At 56.8% G+C, this 15963-nt stretch overlaps 5 protein-coding genes across 5 annotated transcripts; 3 read left to right on the top strand and 2 right to left on the bottom strand.

The window, feature by feature from the left end:
• Window positions 1-3790: 3790 nt before the first annotated feature.
• Window positions 3791-4903, bottom strand: MYCTH_2302283 (uncharacterized protein). Its single transcript, XM_003662065.1, has 2 exons — window positions 4782-4903; window positions 3791-4685 (listed from the first exon to the last, which is right to left on the bottom strand). The coding sequence occupies exon 2, from the start codon at window positions 4678-4680 to the stop codon at window positions 3961-3963; it is 720 nt and encodes a 239-aa protein (XP_003662113.1). The 5' UTR covers window positions 4681-4685; window positions 4782-4903; the 3' UTR covers window positions 3791-3960.
• Window positions 4904-5528: 625 nt separating this feature from the next.
• MYCTH_2125854 (uncharacterized protein) lies at window positions 5529-7010 on the top strand (the record flags this gene model as incomplete). Its single annotated transcript, XM_003662064.1, has 1 exon — window positions 5529-7010. The coding sequence occupies one exon, from the start codon at window positions 5529-5531 to the stop codon at window positions 7008-7010; it is 1482 nt and encodes a 493-aa protein (XP_003662112.1).
• A 146-nt stretch (window positions 7011-7156) lies between these two features.
• Window positions 7157-10002, top strand: MYCTH_2125853 (uncharacterized protein; the record flags this gene model as incomplete). Its single annotated transcript, XM_003662063.1, has 3 exons — window positions 7157-7969; window positions 8020-8881; window positions 8933-10002. The coding sequence occupies 3 exons, from the start codon at window positions 7157-7159 to the stop codon at window positions 10000-10002; spliced, it is 2745 nt and encodes a 914-aa protein (XP_003662111.1).
• A 964-nt stretch (window positions 10003-10966) lies between these two features.
• On the top strand, window positions 10967-14455 carry MYCTH_2302278 (uncharacterized protein; the record flags this gene model as incomplete). The annotated part of the gene is made up of 1 exon (XM_003662062.1): window positions 10967-14455. A coding segment is annotated over exon 1 (2887 nt), but the record flags the coding sequence as incomplete, so codon positions are not given.
• Window position 14456: 1 nt separating this feature from the next.
• Window positions 14457-15829, bottom strand: MYCTH_2302277 (uncharacterized protein). Its single transcript, XM_003662061.1, has one exon. It carries the CDS (start codon window positions 15575-15577, stop codon window positions 14480-14482), a length of 1098 nt encoding a protein of 365 aa, XP_003662109.1. The 5' UTR covers window positions 15578-15829; the 3' UTR covers window positions 14457-14479.
• Between the last annotated feature and the right edge of the window lie 134 nt (window positions 15830-15963).

Here is a 15963-nt window from a genome sequence, read left to right as displayed (position 1 = left end):
AAGACGTCCAACCTATTCCGGACTGTTCAAGCACGTCTGACCGCTTCTCGGCGGGACCCGCGGGTCCGTTTCGAGAAGAGGTTCTTAGCATGAAAAGTCTTAGATCCCGGTGCACTCGGCTCGAAATCAAAAATAGTGCTAGCTAATCCTGAAGCCGCTTCGATACGCTATTGTAGTGTCCGTGTATTCCGTTCGCTAGACCGGATGCCGTCGCTGGCCATTGCCGGTCCGTGCAGCCTCCCGTCCCGGGTAGTCCGGGGAATAAGCTTCGTGCACCGCCACACTCTTCACTGTGACTGGACCCGCGAAACACTTAGCCAACGGGCATTGGTGCCCACACTGGGGACGACGATCACAGTCCCAGAGAATTCTCCAGGATCCGCACAACGACCCACCTTGAGGTTATTTTTATTTTTAGAGCTTGTGTGTGCACAAAACACTGGGCCCGACGGCATGGTCCGTCAGACAGGCTCGTTCTGCTCGGGAATTTGTCTTCGGCAGGCGGACCGTTGTATTTCAGCTAAGGCGAAAGCGCCAATGAGATTTTCAGCCTTGCGTTATGCTGGGGTTGCTGTTCCTCAATTAGTTTTCGTGCCACAACGTGCCCGATATAGTACAGTAGTGTACATCACGCTAGTGTACTACGCCGAATGCCGGCCCACGCCTCCAGCTTTCGTTCCCACCAATTGCCCTTGCACTGGGCTTCCCCTTCTGACCGCGAGGCTGTCTGCTGCTTGTGCTCGGACAGTTCGAGTTGCTGGGGTTTGAAGAAACGACCAGCTGGCTGCTAGACGACAATGGTGGGAGTTTTGGGCACGCATAGCTAATGCTTGTTGCGACTGCTAATTATTCCGCGCCGGCCGATTGGTCGCCGGAAAATGAAAGGGTTCCCAGATCTCCGCTTTGCGGTATCATGTATCGAATGCTTCCAAGTTTATCGACGGCATCACGTCAGTCGACTAACAGCGCCCAAAACCTGCCGGAGCAAAACAGGATGACATGGCACCCCTCTTGCGTACGGAATAGGAAGTCTTCACCACCGCATTAGAGGACTTGGTGGATTTGGTGACCTCAAACTCCATTTTCTATGCACATTGAAACGGAGACTGATGTTTACAATGCCTGGCATCGAAGCAGACACTGACTTTTACCGGGGTTGTTTGAATCGCGAATTCTAGGTCGCTTGATTGACAGCTACAAAGTTCTTTGACCTCACTGGCGCAATAATTTTGGTGGCGTCCAAGAAGCGGAAAGCTTGTTCTTGCCCAAGGAGATTGACGCTAATCAGTTTGGCAAGAGTGACTATATTTAACTCGTGCCAAGACATGCCTCGGACTACACTACGCCATAGCACACTGCAGAACATACTAGTTTTACACTAGTGTAGTGCAAAATACCCACTAATGAGTACTCCGTAGTAACATAGTACTGTGGCACGCTAAGTCGGGAAACACCCTGGAAGACTGATGGTGTTCGGGAGAACCGGTCATCGACCTGCGAATGTCCGTCCGGATCCGAGTTGCTTCCGTTTGCCAACGCCGACTGGCCAGCAACGGAGTTCCAGCGTTGACGAATGAGAAATACACTTACGCCGCATAAAGAGGACCCATACTTCGGGTGCTTTGCCGAGCCTAGAGTCGAAGGCGCGGAGCCAATATTCTTGCCTTGAGCGATTTAGCGGACTGGCGATCAGAACTTGAAGGGTCTGACTATCCGTTTGAAGATAGCTTCTCGTCATCAAACCGCCATGTGCAACCATCGCACATGGATATGAGTTCGAGACCAGCCGAGCAGAAATCTGCCTTGCCAAGAACGAGTGCGTGTGGCGCGACGCGCGAGGCGTGCAATGTCCCTCAACGGTTGTGGCGGCTGACACTTGACGAAAACGGCGCAGCCTGCCGCTCGCCTCACACCCAGAACTCTCGCCGGGCCGCGGCTTGTTCATTGCTCCCGTCTCCTCTTTCCCCACTGTCCACAAGGATTCAACGTTCAGACCTCGGCAGCGCCCATGGTCGATCGTCAGTCGGGGATCATCAGCCGTAGGTTATCTTTAGCAGCATCGAAGATTGGAGGATGCCTTCGCCGTCTTCCTGCATCGAATCGATATCCTGGCCAAGTCCCCCATGGTGCTGTTTCTCTATGGCTCGCTCAAACGATGAGACAGCCCTTCCAGAAGCAGCCACTTTGTCATGGCTACCATAAGTCTCTTCACGCCCTCCCGCACATAACGCCATCGAAGTCGTCCGGATCGCTTGTGCTACCCCAACATTGCCTCATGCATCGCATGCCACAAGGCGCTTGGTACGATTTGGGTTCTCTGAAAGTCCCGTCCCCTGCCGTAAGATCATCGAAAACATCGCAGCAGCGCGTCTCCTTTCCCGGCTCGGTTCAGTGTCTGGTATCCCAATCGCCAAATACCCTGGGCGCTGTTTGGCAGCCTATGCATCGTCCTGGTGGTCGTCGTGGAGTGTCGTGTCGTCGATATCGGCGATTCTTGCAACCTTCCCCTTTCGTCACTTCGAACCCAAACCAGAACGCATTAGCCTAAACGAGGCCTCTATCGGTCTGGCCGGCCTCCAAAACCGAGGTTCGTAGGACCTGGATCTGCCAAGAGTTCATGAAGCCCCAAATTGTCAGCATCCCACCCGCCCCTTCCGCGCCTAGCCGAGTGCGATATCGGTGTGATGGACTGTGGTATCCCCCAAGGTCAAATCGTATTCGGACTGCATGCCCGTTTTGGACCACCCAGTGTTCAGTGCCTTGTAGAAAAAGTCCCCTCACAAGACCAGCCAATGAGTCGCCGAGTCCCTTGGCACCTGCAGCATGTCAATATCGCAGCCAGCAAACCTGCACCCAAACAGCATTCGGCACCCGCATTTCGAGCTCATCAAGTCGGGGTCGGAGAAGATTGTTCGACAAGCTGCCGGTATGTGACGAGGTGCGTCTGGCGTTCCACCATCTCGACTCTCGGGCAAAGGGCGACCAGGCTAGAGCAGTGTAAATTCTTGAACATTTCGGTCGATATCGTCGAGTCCAACAATGTCAAGTCGGGTTGTGCATGATTGATAGGTCCGGGATGCGACATGAGACACTTTAAGTATCCGCTTCTTTTCTCTTCGAAAGAGGCAGGCTTCCTCGTGAATCAGAGTTCGCTGGGGCGCAAAGGGTGCGTTTTGCTGTTGCCTGCTCGTGGGATGCATCGCAGCTGGTGCTTCGCCGCTTTGGTGGAGGCCAAGGATTCCTCGGCAGTGCATCACGCTTGCCAACGCCGCAAACCGCTGTTTCGAAACTTGAAACGGGCACCATCAATTCGTCTGAAGCTTCTCTGTGCCTCAAGAAAAAGTGGACAGAAACTTCGGTCGCTGTTTCAAACTTTTTAAAGTTGGGAATGAAGCACGGTTTTTGTTCCTGAACTTGGGCGCTGCACACGACCCTCCCCGCCAATTAGTCAACGCTGACAACACAGCCTGGGGTAATGGGACTGGACAGAACGCGGATGCTGACGACGCCCGAACGCCACATATTCGGAAGGTTGCACAGGGAAAGGCCCGATAGCGGGGCTCATGGGCGCACGATGTTGTTCCGAGCTTCATAAGGATTACGAAATCTTCATTCGGTGATGCGACCTTCCTCTCCTTCTTGTCCCAAAACCTGGATTAATTAGGCAACGAAAAGAAGAAGAAAAGACGAAACGAGAGAAAGAAAGCAGGGATAGAGGGCAGGAGAACGGATCAAAAAAAAATGAAAAGGACGATTGAAGGCAAAACAACGGCCAGCACCCACGGTAAGAAAAGTGGGTGTGACTGAGAGGCAAGACTGACAGACAAGACTCGAAACTGCTGGTTTGAGGTCTAGACGCCAAGTCCCAATATTGTACAGATTCTACACGCGATGCGTCGCTGCTACATATTTTAACACATTGCTCCTGGCACGCCGGGCCACCCAGTCGTGATGTGGCCGCTAATAGTAGCCTTGCGCTTCCCTCAACGCCTTCCGCTCCGCAACGCGCCTCTTGAAGCGGATCTCGGCTCTCCTCCGCTCACCGCCATCCACCTTATGTCCTCTCTTGTCCTCCCACATGCCCTCCGTTACCGTGATACGTGCACCGCCGTGCTTCATGGGCAGCGCGTAGGGGCCCACAATGGTGCGGGTTCCTTTGACCGTGAAGCCTTTTGCGCGGACCATTTCCGAGGGCGAGACCTCCTCAATCTTCTTTCCAGGAGGCACGTTGACAACACGTCTTATGCGGAGCAGCGGCGTCTTGTCGATCTCGTGGACCCTCAGCTCCGCCGTGCCGTTCTCGACGTACTTGAGGTCACCGCCAATGCCGAACTTGCCCTCCCTGAACCGTTGCCTCCACCTTAGCAGGTACCGCCTCGTCCTTGGAGGCTCGATGCCGAGTTCTCTGAGCTGTTCGGACGTCAAAGTAAAGAGCGCGTCCCACGTAGGAAACTTGGACGCGTGTTGTTTGAGGCCGCGGCCGATCACGGTGAGGAAGGTCTCGACATCGGGGACAAAGGGAATCGGTGCCGGTACTAATGGGAGCTGGGATTGCTTCTGTTGCTGTGAACCATTATGCGCCCATCGTGCTTGCGCCCTAAGTCCCGGGATGGCGACCGACGGGGCGGCGCAGGGTCGGAGAAAGAGCCCCAGGGCGGACTGTATCCGTAGAGACTTCATTTGTGCTGTTTGAAAGATGTGGTCAGCGGTTGCTGCTGTTGGGCGGCCAATTGACCGCAGAACGCCGGAAACCCAAGGGGCAGCAGATGCATCAATCTTACCTATTAATCGGTTGCCTCCTTCAACGGACGGTGACCGAGGCTCATGCCCGATTCGAAACGACTTGTTGCGCCTCGATAGCTTGTTCGCGTGTCCCGAAACGGACTGACAAAGAGTGGGAAAGTTTTCGCAGCGCCGAGATCCCAGAGCGCCGGGACCGCATAGCAGTCCCAACGCTCGACGTGCGAAGTGGGCCACGGCCGCTACCCAATCACAACTTGGAGTTCCCCAGGCGGCAATGGCCAGAACAGGGGTCCGTGAATTGTGTAAGCCGCCTGCCGACTGACCACCTTCCAGTTCTTTGCATCAAACTCTCTCTACGCATCTTCGTTCTCAGTCCTTCGGTTTGGCGTGCCGTATAACCTCAGGTTGAAGGTTGTTCCGCCAGCGGTCATCAGCTCATCAGCCATCCACCGCCAATCACCGAGGGCACCATCCAAAGCCTCAAATATTTGAGAGTTCTGTCTTGCCTCAAGATTCACTTCGCCTATGAACTTGGATTGGCACCAGTCAATTCAGTAGTTGATTTCTTCGTCACACATCCCGTACGGCTGTCGGATTCTTTTTTTTTTTCTTCAGATACTTTAAGGTCGCCGAAAACCAATTCTTCAACCAGCACAATGCCTCGCGCGAAAGCAAACAGGAAGCAAAGGGCACGAACGCAGCATGACGAGGATAACATTGGAGATAACGATAATGTTGCGGCTTTTCTGGAATGTCTTCATTCGATTTCGTTGCCGGTTGATGGGATGAGGCAGGAAGTTCAACCGCGTCCGGCAAAGCGCGCCAAGACAACGAAAGTCCAGGATTCGATATGTATCGGGCGAGAAGTTCTGACAGTCACTTTCTGCGGTGAGGCGGCGGCATCCCAAAAACTTCCAATGACGACGCGGAAAGATGTTGGCTATGTTATCGATGCCCGTCTAGCTGATGAGGCTCGAAACCCTGGCAACTGGCGATTGCTGCTAAAGCCTCGACCCAACTACCGCGGCCGTCACTTTAGGCTCGATTTGCCTCTGGGCGACGCTAAGAAGACTCGGTCGTTAAGGACAGCCTTGCACGTCGCGGAGATTCAGGCCTCTGACCCCGGCGAAGAGGGTTGTATATGGGCTTCCGTCGATGCCTCTGTGGAGCAAATTGGGAGTTCGATTCAACTCAGTCTCGCCATCGAAGTGAGGTGGAACGAGAGTCTAACAATATGGGGAAGCGAGCGGTCCAGACTGAACTCACAGCAAACTCTCCGAGACGAAGTCCTCGAGACTTGGTTTCCCAATCTCCACCTGCCCAAGGGCAGCGACGCCCAACCGTCGTGGTCTCCACAAGATTTTTACGAAGCCGCATGTGTCCCCGACAAGGATAAGCTGGAAGCAGATGTATCATCAATGGAAGTTCCAAGGTTGGAATCAGTCTTGTACCCCTTTCAACGCAGAGCTGTTCAATGGCTTCTGAGGCGGGAGGGCGTGTGCTGGCATCGTAACACCGATAGCAGCCAAGCAGGTATACAACCGTACGTTCCGTCGGACTTGTCAGACCCACCAATCTCCTTCTATGAAGCCAGAGACGTGGTCGGCAACCCTATCTGGGTCAGCCCTTTACTTGGGGCGGCTACTAGAGATGTGTCGCTGTTTCGACCCATTCAGGATCTGCGCGGCGGCATTCTCGCAGAGGAGATGGGGCTCGGAAAGACTTTGGAGGTGATTGCATTGATACTGCTGCATCGGCGACCCGAGTTTCCTGTCATGGTGTACGATTCCTTTCTGGGCCGCGAACTTTTGGCAACTTCGGCGACTCTGATCGTTGCTCCTTCTTCCCTCCTCGACCAGTGGCTGTCGGAGCTCAACCGCCACGCACCAAGTCTCAAGGTCATAGTCTATCCCGGGGTTAAGAGGCTTGCCAGGGCGAAGGACCCGGATGAACTATCCGCTGAACGTTTGGCTGAACAAGACGTTGTCCTCACCACTTACGATGTTCTCAGGAAAGATATTTGGGCGGCTTTGGATGAGCCGGTCCGCTCGATGCGCAACGAGAAGCAGTATGAACGAGTCAAATCCCCGCTTGTACAGCTCTCGTGGTGGCGGGTGTGCATCGACGAAGCCCAGATGGTAGAAAATTGGACGAACAATGCGGCGAAGCTTGCTAGGAATATTCCTCGTATCAATGCTTGGGCTGTCACGGGCACGCCCGTCAAAGATGATGTGCAAAAAGGTGCGGACGAGCCTCCATGCTACTAAGGGGGAATGCTGACGTTGAATCTTGAGATCTCCGTGGCCTACTCCTCTTTCTTCGTCATGAGCCATATGCGTCAGATAGAAAGATCTGGAATTTGCTCACCACCTTCGACAAAACTTCTTTCCAAAAGATTTTTAACTTGATCTCGATGCGACATAGCAAGAGCCTCGTGAGGAGCGAGATCGCCATTCCGCCTCAGAAGCGATACGTCATTACGATGCCGTTCACGGCCGTCGAGGAACAGCATTACCAAAGTCTCTTTGAGGAGTTAGCAGAGACATGTGGCTTAGACGGCCGTGGCAATCCCTTGCAAGGCGATTGGGACCCTGAAGACCCCGCTGTGCAGCGCGCAATGCGCGTTGCACTGGACCGGCTCCGTCAGACTGTCTTGCACCCCGAGGTCGGAAACCGGAACCGGCGGGCTCTTGGTCACAAGGCTGGGCCAATGAGGACGGTTACGGAAGTTCTTGACGCGATGCTCGAGCAGAGCGAGAGCGCGATGAGGACGGATCAACGTTCCCTTCTTTCCACAACCTTAGTGAAGGGACAGATCTTTGCCTGTCAAAAACGGGTCCATGACGCACTCGCTGTCTGGCGCGAGGTTCTAGCCAAGAGCACGGAGCTGGTTGACGAGAGCCGGGCGCAGCTTGATCGTGAGGTCCAAGAAGCCCAGAAAGCGAAAGCGAGCGAAACTCGGTCAGCGATGGAAGATGGCGAGGACGTGGAGGATGACGATGCCGATGATGTTGTGTCACCGCAGGTGGGAGAAGCCCGGCGGCGGCTGCGGTCGGCACTCGAGATTCAACACCGCGCCGTCTTCTTCTGCGCAAACGCGTACTTCTCCATCAAATCGAACGAGGAAGAGACGCCGCCAGATTCGGATCAGTTTAAATCTCTGGAGAAGATGGAGGTTGATGCGTATGACCGAGCAAAGGAGATCAGAAAAGAAATCCTCCAGGAGGTAGGCTGCATATCCTTGCCATATCAACGGCACCCACTAACAATGTTCAGAGCAACGGCAAAGCGAGGAAGCTGATGGAACGGCTTACCAAGGCAGCGTCGGAACAAGCCTTCGCGGTCATTCCGACCTTCACATCCGTGGAGAAGAACGGTATCGAGAGTCGGAGGATTGGAGACGCCATTGAGGAGCTCAACGTGGCATTAGATGAACAAGCGGCCAGGATTGACGACTGGCGCGAGCACGTCATTCAACTTCTTCTCAAGCCGCTCGTTGACGAGGAAAGCGGCGAAATCACTGGAGAAGAATACGAGCAATCGACCAAACTGCAGGAGGAAATCCTGGTTTATCTTCAGATTCTCCGGAAAGCATGTGCCGACAGGCATGCCGCAATCACGGGCCAGAAGAACTTTCTGGTGGAGCACGAAACGAAGGTTGCGTCTAGGATGGCCACGGCAGGAGAAGGCCCGTTTCCTGAGAAGTTTCTGGCGCTGCTGAAGGTTTGCGAATCCGTTAGGCCGCCATTTGTCGAGGGAGACCCCCTGACTTCGATGCGCGGAATCATCTCGGAGTTGCGCGCCTTATCAGTCAAGCTCAGGACTGACGCCGGCACGGGCTCCTCTCGAGCCACAAAGGAGCTTGCCATTGTCTCGGGATTGCTGAAGTCGACACTCCGTCACCAGACGGAGCAAACGAAGGCCGCAACGGCCCTGGAAAAGGAGATCGAGCGGTTCAGGGACACCCTGAACGCTCGAATCGAGTTTTACCGGCAGCTTCAGGAGGTCTCAGATACGGTTCGGGAGTACGAGGGCTCTTTGGAGCCCGATGCGCTAGAGAATGCTATGTTGAGGACGATTGGGCAAGAAAGAGAACTGCAGGAGAAGTTGAACACTGCTCAATCCAAACACCGCTACCGTAAGTGCCGGGGAGGGAACCCATTGATTGACTTCGGCTGACGATTCGCAGTCATGTTCCTCAAAGAGGCCGAATCGGACTCACCGGAGCAGCGCATGTGCGTCATCTGCCAGTCGGACTTTACGGTGGGTGTCTTGACGGTCTGCGGCCACATCTTTTGCAAGGAATGCATCACTCTCTGGTACAGGGCACACCACACGTGTCCGGTGTGCAAACGACACCTCAGCCAATCCAACTTTCACGACATCACGCTCAAGCCGCAAGAGCTGAAGGTGCATTCGGAAGCGCACCAGGGAAGGGCCGGCGACCTGCAGGAAGCGCCTGTCACCCCTACGAAGAAGGTGTCAACAATCTACACCGAGTTCAATGCCGAGAAGCTGGCGGAAATAAAGAACATCGACCTGGAGGGCCCGAGCTTTACAACGAAGGTGGACATGCTTATACGCCACCTCGTGTGGCTGCGAGAGTCGGACCCGGGTGCCAAGTCGATCGTCTTTTCGCAGTACAAGGAGTTTCTGGACGTGCTGGCGTTGGCGTTCAGGAGGTACCGCATTGGTTTCACCTCGTTCGACAAGGCACACGGCATCACCAACTTCAAGGAGGACCCGGGCACCGAGGTCTTCTTGCTGCACGCGCGGGCCCACGCCAGCGGACTGAACCTGGTCAATGCCAGCCACGTCTTCCTGTGCGAGCCGCTGCTCAACACGGCGCTGGAGCTCCAAGCCATCGCCCGCGTCGACCGCATCGGGCAGCAGCACGAGACGACGGTGTGGCTGTACATTGTCGACGGCACGGTAGAGGAGTCGATTTACGAGCTGTCGGTGCAGAGGCGGATGGAGCACATGGGCCGTAACCTGAAGGGCGAGTCGAAAGAGTCGACACCCGAGCTGCTGGATGCCAAGCTCGACGAGGCCAATGCACTCGAGATGCAGCAGGCGCACCTGTCGAAGCTGATGGGGAAGGACGGCATTTCGGGCGAGGCGGTGGACAAAGATGACTTGTGGACTTGTTTGTTTGGGCATTTACGTCCGGGGCAGGGACGGAGTGGGACGGAGCCGGCGAACCTGCCCGTACGGCGGTTTCTGGCCGCAGAGGCGGCAGAGGCGCGGAGACGTGATTGATGTCGGATGTGGTAGATAAAAGATGAAAAACCGAACGGAGCAAGAGGAGCATCCATGTGTTCCAAGGGAAGATACAGCTTTTTCCCCCCTTGAAGTACATTGTGAGCACTGGTAGTTACGAGCCAGTTCCCGTTCCAAAAAAAAAAAAAAAAAATATTTAACATAAATTGGATTGTGGCTCACGGACTCCTGCTGATGACACAAGCTTACAAGCCGCAAGGGTTGGTGATGTTTTGTGCATCATTTACCTTAATACTTCGCTTGCGTTTGTCTTGTAGGTTCCGTAATCTGTATGTACATACATACAGGACAGTACATACGTAATAGTACTTGCTCGGTATGGCAACTCACGTTGTTTGGTCCAAGCTCTCGTTACGTTACGATATGCCAACCCCATTACCACTACGGATTACACTAAACCTCCGGCAGTAGCATTCGGTGTCTCCACCATCTACTGCCCTAATAAACTAACGAGTAGGTACTTCGTACGTATCAGTTACTTCGTAACCCCCTTTGTTCGAGACCACAGCACGAATGCCGGCGCAATGCCCATAAGCTCAGAACCCAGCACAGTCCAGAACGCCGGAACGATACCTCATCAGCGCAGCAACACGCTGGCTCGCAGCAAAACCACATACCACTAATGGCATAACGAACGTGACGACGTGACGACTTCTCCCCGTACATACCTCTTAGCTCATCCTGCCATTCTTAACCCACCTCACTCGGACCGAATCCGACACAGGGCAGCGATACTTGCAGCACACGCAGCCGCAGTCGTCATCACCACGCCATGTCCCTCTCGACGCGAAGAGCGGCCGGCGGGCCGGCGCCGAAGCCAAAAACAAGCAGCATTCTGCAGACTCTCCAAGCTACCGAGATGATAGACACCAAGCCCGTTCTCCCAGCCGGTACATACATACCTTACATATCCTCCCTTCCCTTTTTCTTCTAGAGGGGCAACCAAGATAAAAATTTAAAAAAAAATTTGAAAGAAAAAAAAAATAAAACCAAGAGAAACATAATGAAAGAAGAGCTCAGAAGAAACAAGCTGACAATGCATGATTTGCCCCAACCATGCAGAAATCCTCGCCACGATCCTCGACTACCTCCCTGTCGCCGACCAGCTGCGCTTCGCCCGCACCTCGCGCCGCATGCGCGAGATGGTCTACGACGACACGCGGTGGGTCGCCCGCCTGCGGAGCATGGGCTGCTGGAACGAGGCCGAGGCGCGCCGCCGCTTCGAGGAGGTCTTGCTGGCCCGCCGCCGGAAGGCCGCCTCCGGGGCCCCCGGCCGGTTGGGGGTCGGGGTTGCGGCGGGGGCGGGGGCGGGGGCGGGGGCGGGAGGAGCCGGGCCTGGGACGAGTGCCGGAGAGGAAGGAAGAGCGACCCGGCAGAGCCTGCTGTTCGACGCCGGGCTGGCGCTGGAGGAGGCGGAGGAAGAGGAGAGGAGGCAGCAGGGGAGGCAGATGGCCGAGGTTCGGGACGGGTTCGAGACGATGAAGGTGGCGGGAACAACGGGGCACGCGGACGCGGCCGCGGCCGTGGCGGAGGCAGGGCAGCGCGACCCGTCGACGGACCCCGAGGCGCTGCTGGGGGTCATTAAGAACGCGCGCAGCATCCGGGGGCTCGCGAGGCAGGAGTACGGCAAGATCTACGGCGCACTGGCCCCCTTCTATTTCGACCTCGTCTGCTCCAAATCCCATACCGACCCGCTGGTGTTCAAGGTCTTTCGCGACCCCGAACGGCAGGCGCAGATGCTGGCCAACCTGAGGATCTTCGCCAAGAGCGACTGGGCACAGGGCGCACTCGGGAGGGAGGAGAAGCTGGACATGATGACGAGCATCTTCGAGAGCGCGGTGCTGCGCGAGTTCGAGCAGGGCTACGAGTTCTGGGACGTGGACGGGCGGATGAACAAGTACGCCCACGTGCTGGACATGCTGAACGGGAGCAACGCCGCCGTGGAGCTCTTCATCCAGAAACACCCCATCTTCTCGGACCGCGAGGTGCTGGCCAACCCGATGGACTGCGTCAACCAGGCGCTGGCCGACAGCATCACGCTCGAGCCGTCGCGGCGCTTCTTCGACGTGCTCTCTCGCAAGGTCAACGAGCAGGCCGGCATCATCGAGCGCATCTTCCCGGACCCGGGGCCGGTGTTCTGGGCGTTTGTCGACAAGGTCAGGGAGGACATCATCATGGAGTACGCCACGCCCTTGTTCGACGAGACCCACGAGCGGAGCATACCGTCGTACTTGAGGGCCGTGTCGGGCATCTTTGAGCAGACGCTGCACTTCCTGCGGACCCTGACGCCTCCCAAGGGCGGAGAGGCAGAGCAGGAGGACAGGGCCAAGGAGCTGGCGCTCAAGACGTTTGAACCGCACCTCGACCTCTACCTGCAGGACGAGATAGACGAATTCGCCAGGCAGGCCGAGAGGGAGGTGGGCGAGTGGGAGAAGAAGCTGTCGGAGCAGGACGCGAGCGTCGAGTCGTTCTACATGGGCAGCTTCGCGAATCGGCAAGCGGACAAGAAGGACTTCTTGACGTCCTTCAAGAAGGTCGTCATGATGCCCGTTACGGTGCTTCCGACTACCTTCTCGTTGCCGAGCCTGCCGCTCGGGTCGCCGTTCGCCAGCAAGCCGTCCGCAGCGGCGAGCACAAACGGCGGCGGCGGCGGCGGCGGCGGCGGTGGCAGTAGCAGCAATACGGTGCAGGATCCCGGCCAGCAGGGAGGTTCGCGCGCGCAGTCGCCGGGGCCTTCGGCGCAGTCGGCGACCGACCGCAGCAGCAGCCCCCCGCTGCCGGGCAAGGCGCCAACCGACGAGCTCGCGGCCAAGGCGGCCCTCATGACGTCCAGGCTGGAAGGCATTAAGACCCTGCTCAGCATCGAAGTGGCGCTAAGCCTGGTGCACGCAGCCAAGGCGAGCCTCGGACGGGTGGCCGTGTTCATCCAGCTCGGCGGGCAAGCCGGCGGCGAGGCACGGGAGCAGTGCGCCGCCATCTTCGTCACTCTGCTGCGCATCCTGGGCAACAGGCACATCAAGCCGGGCTTCGACAGGGCCGTGGAACACCTGTCCCAGTACAACCCGCGCGAGGTGAGCGAGCACCACCAGGGCGGCGTGGCGCCGCTCGTGACCTTTATCGAGCTAGTCAACGTGGGCGACCTCATCTCGCAGATGATCGACGTCTTTTACGAGCAGCAGCTCGCCGGGCCCAAGATCGCCGACCGCAACGACTTTATGGACCCGGCGGGGCTGGCCAAGAAGAAGTTTGAGCAGATGCTCGACGAGAGCGTCGCCGCCGGCCTCAACAAGGGCATCGACGTGCTCATGGACGAGGTAGAGTACCTCTGCGCGACGACGCAGCTGCCGACCGACTACAACCCGGGAGCGGCCACCACCCCGGACGCCGCGTCGTCGTCGTCGTCGACAACGACGACCACGTCGTCGCTGGAGAAGCGCGCCTCCGCGCTGCCGGGGGCGGTGGACATGGATGTCGGGCCGACGCAGACGGCGCAGCGCATCCGCGACCTGGTGGCGTCGCACACGTCCATGCTGGTGGGCAGCACCGACAAGTCGATGCTCGACGTCTTCAACGGCGAGGTCGGCCTGCGGCTCTTCACGGCGCTGTGCAAGCACCTGAAGCGGCAGCGCATCAGCACCGAGGGCGCCGTCAAGCTGATCGCCGACATGAACCTCTACTTTGAGTACATCCGGACGCTCAAGAACCAGGACCTGCTGGCCTACTTCCGGGCGCTGCGGGAGCTGAGCCAGATCTACCTCATCGACGCCAGGCACGCCAAGGAGATGGCGACCATCATTGCCGACGGCGATCGCTTCGGCGGCATCTTCAGGGCCGAGGAGGTCTACGAATACGCCGAGAGGAGGGCGGACTGGTACCAGGTCAGAAAGGATGTCGAGCGGGCCATGTATGGTCTGGAATGCTGTCTGATGTAGGTTCCAACGGCGGGGAGGTGGAATGCATTTTGAGGGATATGAGAGGTGAAGGCACCAACGAACTCCGTATATACAATTATATATAGCCAAGTTGGTTTGGGCACGAGGGAAAGAGGGAAACAAGGCTACAGCACAAACAAAGGGGGGAGAAAATTTGTCTTGAACTAGATCATGATGAGCCCTACTACTCTTCTCTGGGTGGTCCGAATAACCGGGAATAATGATAATAGCAAGGGTAAAAAAAAAATAAATAAAAATAAAAATAAAAAATCGTCTTCCCAGAACATAATTCCAGTACCCATCCCTATGTACTTCCCGGTGAATAAAATTGATTCGCTCTGTTTTCTTCCAGTCTCCTTTCTTTCCCACCCAGTGCGCCGCATTTATTATTGCACCAAGCCCACCACCCCCCTCCAACCAACAACGCCCGTCAAATGGAGTCGAATCGGGAGAGAGAGAGAGAGAGAGAGAGAGAATTCAGGACCTAGTTCCCTTTTTTTTTTTTTTTTTTTTTTTTTTGTTTTTTACTTGCCCTGTCCAAAATCCAGCCTCCGCGCCACTTTTGCCCCCCTCGAGTTGGTCTCGTCGTCGAGGATGCCGTTGCGCCTCTTGAGGTCGGCGCCCATCTTCTCCTCGCCGCCGGACTTGCGGGGCAGGTCTTCCTTGCGGGTGGGCTTGGGATCGGTGCGCCACCACTTGTGCTCGAGCATCTCGCGGGCGGTGATGCGCCTCTTGGGGTCGAGGGCGAGGGTGCGGACGAGGAGGTCGACGCCCTCGGCCCCGACGGCGCCGAAGCGGCCCATGTAGGCGTCCTTGCCCCAGACGGGGACGACCTCGGTCGGGACGGTGTACTCGCGCAGCTGGGTGACGCCCGGCCAGTTCTCCTCGGTCGGGGTGCCGACGTGCTTGCAGATGAGCGCGATCTGCTCGACCTCGGTGTTGCCGGCCAGGAAGGGGGCGCGGATGATGAGCTCGGCGAAGACCATGCCGACGGACCAGATGTCGACGGCGCCGCCGTAGTGGCGGGCGCCGAAGAGCAGCTCCGGCGGCCGGTACCAGCGGGTGATGACGTTGGCGGTCATGCGGCGGCCCGGGTCGGCGAAGCTGCGGGCGAGGCCGAAGTCGGCCAGCTTGACCTCGCCGTCGGCGGCGATGAGCAGGTTGTTGGGCTTGATGTCGCGGTGGAGGACGTAGTTGTCGTGGCAGAACCAGACGGCGCGGGTCAGCATGCCCATCCAGGCCTTGATGTCGCCGGCGCCGTAGCGGACGTGGTCGACGTCGCGGATCAGCATCTCGAGGTCGCCGAGCGGGAGGTACTCGAGCACCAGGTTGAGGTTCTGGTCCTTGGAGCTGAAGACGGACAGGAGCGAGATGATGTTGGGGTGGCGCAGCTCCCGCAGGTACTTGAGCTCGCGCACGGCGTCGGGCGCCATGCCGTCCCGGTACTGCTGCTGCACCTTGATCTTCTTGATGGCCACCCGCAGCGACGGGTCCTGCCGCGAGTGGCCCAGGTACACGTTGGCGTACGTTCCCTCACCCAGCTTCTTGCCCTTGATGTACTTGCGCTTCTCCTCCTCGTTGAGCTGCTCGATCGGGTCGAGCGTCATGGTGGTGATCGCCATCTTTGTCTTTTGCAGGCCAGGCCAGCCAGGTTAGCGGTGTCGCTCCGCTGTTGTATTTTGGTTGGGGGGAGGAGAGGAGGGGGGGGATGGGGCTCCTGTTCGTTGGCTCTAGTACTCTCTAGTACCTAGTTTCAATTGAAGGCAAATTAAAATAGTTTTTTTTCTAAAAAAAAAAAAAGGAATGAAAAGATGGAATGAATTTCACAAGACGTGCTGTATTTGCCGTCGCACACTAACAAACAGTTGATGGGTCGCTTTTTGTGGTTTGAGTGACGTTAAAGGAACGGAGCGGAGCCAATGTACTGTACTGTACTATACAGTACAGTGCAGGAACTACCTAAGGCTGGGGTTGGTTTCCGTTGTAACCGCACAGGCGCTAGTTGACT

This window comes from Thermothelomyces thermophilus, chromosome 2, assembly GCF_000226095.1.
Source record: "Thermothelomyces thermophilus ATCC 42464 chromosome 2, complete sequence".
Classification (NCBI taxonomy): Eukaryota; Fungi; Ascomycota; class Sordariomycetes; order Sordariales; family Chaetomiaceae; genus Thermothelomyces; species Thermothelomyces thermophilus.
Note: the sequence above shows the minus strand (reverse complement) of the source record. Positions and strands in the feature narration are given on the sequence as shown.